Source organism: Melitaea cinxia, chromosome 5 (assembly GCF_905220565.1).
Source record: "Melitaea cinxia chromosome 5, ilMelCinx1.1, whole genome shotgun sequence".
NCBI lineage: Eukaryota > Metazoa > Arthropoda > Insecta > Lepidoptera > Nymphalidae > Melitaea > Melitaea cinxia.
Genome location: NC_059398.1, coordinates 15,242,417 through 15,249,613, shown reverse-complemented (window position 1 = coordinate 15,249,613; position 7,197 = coordinate 15,242,417). Strand labels below are relative to the sequence as shown.

The window sequence follows — 7,197 nt, the reverse complement described above, 5'->3', positions numbered from 1 at the left end:
GCTGTTCATGGGCAATAACGAGTTGCCTAGTACCCATTGTGACCGCATAACACTTATTATGGTTGGGACGAATGCCCTTATGTTCCGAGCTACTTAAAATAAATTATGGCGTCAGCGTTATGATCAATCGGCTTAAATACCAAACTTGATCGATATGACTATAATAATAACTAAATGTTTATACCAATTTGTATGTTTCACTTTTTGGTACCTTAATCTAAGGAACATTGATTGTATATTTCGGACTTAATGCAAAGCATTGACTTACTGCATTGTTATCTAATAAACTGTTTGTTTCATAGCAAATTCTGTGTATGATACAAACTATGTGATTTAAAAATCTATAGTTTAAATAATAAATATCATATAAAATATGTTTTTAAATAAGATTGTAATTACAAGTGCGGAACTCACTCAATTTACAGAAATAAAAAACAAAAACAAAATGTATAAATAACTGGCAAAAAAAAATATTCCGATACCGGGAATCGAACCCGAGCCTCCTGGGTGAGAGCCAGGTATCCTAGCCACTAGACCATATCGGATGATGTCAGTTGAGATGAAATACTTCATATCATAGTGATATTAATTGGCATACTGTATAAAAACATGTTAACAAAATACTTCCGTATATGTGAACATAATAGTCATGACCTAAATAATTTAAAATGTGCTACTTTGTTGGAATATTACTGTGTGAAATAACGTAGGATGTGGCAGGGACGAGAATATTTCACAACGAATTTGAGATAAACGTAGACTTCGGCATGCATTCTCATTAGTTCTAAATTTGTGTATTGATAACGTTAATACATATATATTAAACTAAAATTTCGAATTGAAAATGTATTATATTTAATTATGAAGCCTGAATCTTCAAAACTAACTAACTTGGTTAATAATAAACATCCTTATGATGCAAATTAAAAAGTATATTGAAATCGTGGTTTCATTTTAATTATCAGTGTCATATTATGTCTTTGTCATATTGTTTTAAATACGTCAACTATTTTATTTCGTTTCGTTGTGGCATTTAACCATTCGAATCCAGGTAATTATTTATTGTACGAAATAAACAACATTTTAACAGACATGCTGTTTAGATCTAACCAAATAAACAACAGACCGACTATCACGCTCGATGCTCGGATGTTACCCTAGCGTCGAACACATTGAAGAAATTCTCAAAAATAAAACAGCTTTAAATTATCCCACCTGCGTATTTCAACGGCAGAACGAATAAACAAAGTGTTACAAATTGCGCCATCTCTTAACAAAATGAATAAACAAAAGCATCGGCAACGGTGTGAAGTAGCAGCGGACGGCGCGCCCGAGCAGCGACGGAGTTCACGAACTTCACGACGTTCACTTTTAATATATAACATTCGTTGATCTTTCTCTAAGCGTTAAAAATTAAAAATTGTTTTTTTTCTTGTTAACAAAATTACTGTACAAATTTTTGAAAGATATACGTTAAAATATTTGTCTTACATCTCTTATTAATTAAATCACGAACATAATTTGGTCAATTCGATCCGGATAAAACTTTGAACCAAGCTACACGTAGCACAGAAAACGGTCTGGAAGAAAGGAAGAAGAGTCATCAGCCGGTATCGGTCAGGTCAATCGTTCCTATTTCTTCTCCTTTCATAATTTGCGTTAAAATCGTTATTCGTATTCCAGATTCGTCAGTTTCGGGCTTAAAGTAAATAATCCTGTGAGTTTTTTGGCGCATCTGGTCTTCAAGACTGTAAGTACTTACTTGTTTTCTTTTCTATAGCTTACCGAAATGAGTGAGGGTGCGAATGAATGTAAAGTGCCTACCCAAGCACAAAAGTCAGGCAGGTCAAAGTCGCCTAATCCATTAAGTTCTATTAGTGTACCTGTACCTGAATCTGAACGCATTCCACTGCTAAAAAAGCAAAGGGGTGCTGTAAAGTGTCGATTAACTTTGTTCGAAAAATATTTTAATAAGCTGTTAGAAGGGGGTAGATTAAGCTCAGAACAAACGGTCGAGTTACAATTGCGATACACCGCTTTAACTGAATTATTTAAAGAATTTAATAGTATTCAAGTTGAAGTTGAGAACATTGTTGATGAGTGTGATCTTTTACAGCATCTAGAGTACCGAGAACAGTTTGAGAGTTCATATTACCGCGTATTGGCTGCTATAAAGCAACTATTACGTGACGAAAATAAAGATATTCGGCCTCAAATGTTTTCAAATAATCCTGTGTCGATAAAATTACCCGAAATAAAACTACCTATATTTGATGGCTCCTATGACCGGTGGCTTGAGTTTCGTAATTCTTATAAGACTATGATTCATTCTCGTGATGATTTAGATTCGATTCAAAAATTCCATTATCTAAAATCATCATTGAGTGGCTCTGCCCTTCAAGTGATAAGTGCCTTAGAATTTACTGCCCCGAATTACTTTATTGCTTGGGATTTATTGGAAAATAGATTTCATAATAATCGTTTGCTCGTTCAAAATCACGTTAAGTCGCTATTTACTATACCATCGATTACTAGGGAATCACCCACTCAAATCCGTAAATTAATTGATACAACTTTACGCAATTTACGCGCATTAAATTCATTAAATGAACCTACTAACTATTGGGATACCCTCATTATTTATTTAATTGTGTCGAAGCTTGATTGTTCAACAGAACGCGAATGGGAGACACACAAGGGTACTTTTAATGTTAGTCGAGATAATAATAGTAGTTTGAAGTTGGACGATTTAATTTCATTTTTAAAAAACAGAGCTGATATGTTAGAAATGATTCAAAGTTCAAACCATAAGCCCAATAGTTTACCGATCAAATCGAGCCAAGACTATTTACGAGGTACAGATCATAAAAAACATTTAAATAAATCATTTAGTTATGTTGTGAGTAAAAATGTTAATAATCAGAGACAAAATAAAATTCCTATGCGTAATTGTTTGTTGTGCAATGATAATCATTATCTTTACACATGTCCGAAGTTTCTTACGTTATCGGTGCTAGAAAGACTTAACTTTGTAAAGGATAAATCAGTCTGTACTAATTGCCTACGTACAGGAGGTCATACGGCAGAGAGTTGCACGTTCAGTCATTGTAAAATCTGTCAAATAAAACATAATACCTTGCTTCACGTTGAGAACAGTGTAGGTAATAGTGATACTTCGGAGACGGTTCAGCAGGTGGCGTCATTTAAAACAAAAAATAATGCGAGCAACGTTACTCGCACCAGTCATGCACTCGCATCAAAAACATCGATCTGTGCGACTATACCGCAGCCGGTTCTATTATCAACGGCGCTTATAGAAATAGCCGATGCAGATTATAATTTTCAAACGGCGCGCGCACTTCTTGATAGTGGCAGCCAACATAGTATTATTACCGAAAGGTTATATAAACGTTTAAATATTACATGTATACAGTCCACTATACGCGTTAGTGGTGTAGGACAAATGATTTCACATTCTAACAATTCGTGTAAAATTAATATACGTTCAAAGACATGTTCTTTTAATACCCACGTACAATGTTTAATTTTATCTACTATTACTTCAAGCTTGCCCTCTGTAAGGTTTGATTGTAATTACTGGCAAATACCTAATAATATTAAACTTGCAGACCCTACATTTAATATTCCAGCCGATATTGATCTGTTACTAGGCGCTGACATGTTCTGGGAATTATTAAATAATAATAAAATTAAGCTTAAAAATGGCCCAATTTTACAAGATACTAAAGTAGGGTGGATAATATCGGGGCCTATTCATAATATGCGTTATACGACTAAGCAGGTTCAATGTAACACTGTCAGTATTATTGATTCCCAATTAAAAAAAATCTGGGAATTAGAAGAAATTGCGAATAAGTCAAACGTTATTTCCAGTGAAGATGAAATCTGCGAAAAAATCTTCACAGATACAACGGTACGAGACGAGCATGGCAGGTTTCACGTACGCATGCCATTACGGCAGCCGGCGAACGTCTTAGGCGACTCGTACACTAGGGCAAGAAATAGTTTTTTTTCGCTAGAAAATAAATTAGACCGTTCTCCTCAATATAAAAAATTATATATTGATTTCATGCAAGAATACGAAGAGTTAGGACATATGTCGTTATGGACAGGGGATATAAATAACATGAAAACCCCATACTATTTTTTACCCCACCATGGCATATACCGCGAGGATAGCTTGACAACAAAATTGAGAGTCGTTTTTAATGCAAGTGCTGCTACAACCTCTAATTATTCGTTGAATGACATACAATACGTTGGCCCTATTCTTCAAAACGATGTATTCTCAATATTGTTACGTTTTAGACAATATAAATACGTAGTATGTGCGGATATTCAAAAGATGTATCGCAATATCGGAATTCATTTAGATCAACGAGATTTGCAACTTATTGTGTGGAGAGCGAGTCGAAATGACCCATTACGTATTTATAAATTAAATACAGTTACGTACGGCACCGCGTCTGCGCCGTACCTTAGTATACGTTGTTTACACGAACTAGCTGCGGAGTGTAATAATAAGCGTATAGCTCAAGTCATTACCGATGATATGTATGTTGATGATGTGCTCACTGGTGATGATCAATTGGATAATTTATTGGATATTTGCAATAAGACATCGGAAGTGTTACAAAGCGGTTGTTTTTTGTTAAGAAAATGGACATTTAACTATGACGTTGATCTTGATACAATAAAACAGTTAGGCGGTGATGAGTTATGTCAGTCTAAAACTTTAGGGTTAGGCTGGTCTAATAAAAATGATGAATTTAATTATACTACTAAATTAGAAAATTGCCATTCTAAAATTACTAAACGTTTAATGTTGTCAGTTATTTCTCAAATTTATGACCCTTTAGGTTTATTAGCTCCGGCTATAATTCAGGCTAAAATTTTACTTCAGAGTCTTTGGCTATCCAAGTTGGATTGGAATGATACCGTTCCCGCTAACATTGCACAATCATGGAATAATTTCGTTACAAAACTAGAATATTTACCTAAAATTAGGATTCCGCGTCATGTTCTAATAGAAAATGCTACAATAAAGGAATTACATATTTTTACTGATGCTTCACAACACGCATACGGCGCATGTGCATATATTCGTTCATTCGTTAATAATAATTCGCCACCAAACGTTAGGTTATTATGTGCTAAGTCTAAAGTGGCCCCAATAAAATCAATAAGTATTCCCAGACTTGAACTCTGTGGAGCATTGTTAGGTGCAAAATTATATAATAAAATAAAAAATTCATTACGTTTAACATTTGACAAAATTTATTTTTGGACGGACTCCACTATTGTTTTAAGCTGGATCCGCATGTCTCCTCACTTACTTAAAACGTTTGTGCAAAATAGGGTCACACAAATAAATGAACTCACAGGAGATATGATTTGGCGGCACGTAAAAGGTGTTTTAAATCCCAGTGATATGTTAACAAGAGGAGTAGATTTAGATTCTCTTCAATACGATAAAAATAGTTTATGGTGGTGTGGTCCTCCTTTTTTGAGTGATGCGTATAATTCGAACTGGAGTTGCACTGATAATGATGAATATAATCACATAATTTGTTACGATGTACCCGATTTAAAAGTTTCTACGGTCAACCTATGTAACGTAAGTTCTAATTCATTCATTGATTTTGAAAGATTCTCGTCCTTTAATCGCTTAAAGCGAATGGGTGCATACTTATTGCGTTTTATATATAACACTCGCGTGAATAAAACTAAACGTAAAACCGGTTCTTTAAGTGTGGATGAAATCAATGAGTCACTGCAAATGTTGACGCGCATCGTTCAACAGCAATCGTTTCCCGATGAATATCACAATCTTAAACTTAATTTACCTATTAAAGTAAAGCATGATAAAAAAGTAAATAAAATATCGGGATTAAATATATTTTTAGATAATAATTCAATAATGCGAATAGGCGGTCGTTTGGATAACGCTAAATTTAATTATAATAAAAAACATCCGATATTATTGTGCGCTAAACATCGATTCGCGTGGCTTTTATTTACTTCTGAACATAAACGTTTACTTCACGCGGGGCCTCAGTTGTTGGTATCCACTACGCGCGACCTGTGGTGGACTCTGGGCGCTAGGAATTTGGCAAAAAAAGTTACGCATAGCTGTGTCACTTGTGCTCGCATGAAGGGAAAAACGTTAACACCCGTTATGGGTAATTTGCCCCCCGAACGACTGGAGGCAGGTTTCGTATTTATGAACTGCGGAGTAGACTTCGCGGGTCCTATGTATGTTTTAAATAAAAAGGGCAGGGGTGCTCGATTGATTAAAAATTATATATGTTTGTTTATATGTTTTTCAACACGCGCAATTCATTTAGAATTAGTTGGTGGTTTATCTACGCAGGATTACATTCTGGCGCTCAAAAGATTCATTTCTCGTCGTGGTAAGCCTCATCAAATATTTTCAGATAACGGAAAAAATTTTGTTGGAGCCGAAAAAGAATTATTAAGGAATGTTTTTCAAAATTCGAATGATATTATAGACTTTGCTAGTAATAATAACATAAAGTTTACATTTATTCCTCCATACGCCCCTCATTTCGGTGGGCTATGGGAAGCGGGGGTGAAGTCTTGTAAGTACCACTTGCGTCGAATTGTCGGAAATGCAAAATTAACGTACGAGGAGTTGAGCACGGTTTTAACGCAAATTGAAGCCGTCCTGAATTCCCGTCCCATGCATCCTATGTCCACAGATCCTGATGATTTCCAGGCCCTTACTCCAGGTCATTTTCTGATTGGCCGGCCTTTGACTGCGCCCATGTATGAAGATTTGACCGTGACACCTTACACACGTCTTGCTCGCTATGATCGAGTGGAGCAGCTACGTCAACACTTCTGGAAACGGTGGTCAAAAGAATATGTATCCGAATTACAAAGAAGGACAAAATGGATCGAAAATAAAGACCGTATTTCAATTGATACGCTTGTCGTAGTCAAAGACGACTATCAACCACCACTTAATTGGAAGTTGGGGAGGATTATAAGACTGTATCCAGGCAAAGATGGTATTCCCAGAGTTGTAGATATCAGGACCTCCAATGGAGTCATACAACGAGCCGTTACTAAAATCAGTCCACTTCCTGTATCGTCCGGTCACGAAGGAACGAGGAGCCCCTTGGAAACCGATCTAATATAATCAATTTATCT

At 35.6% G+C, this 7,197-nt stretch overlaps 1 protein-coding gene and 1 non-coding gene across 2 annotated transcripts; one reads left to right on the top strand and one right to left on the bottom strand.

The window, feature by feature from the left end:
- Positions 1-473: 473 nt before the first annotated feature.
- Positions 474-545, bottom strand: Trnae-cuc. The gene has a single exon. It is a non-coding gene; the product is annotated as a tRNA-Glu (tRNA).
- Positions 546-1,789: 1,244 nt separating this feature from the next.
- On the top strand, positions 1,790-7,197 carry LOC123653874. Its single transcript, XM_045589852.1, has 2 exons — positions 1,790-5,279; positions 6,744-7,197. The coding sequence occupies exons 1-2, from the start codon at positions 1,790-1,792 to the stop codon at positions 7,184-7,186; spliced, it is 3,933 nt and encodes a 1,310-aa protein (XP_045445808.1). The 3' UTR covers positions 7,187-7,197.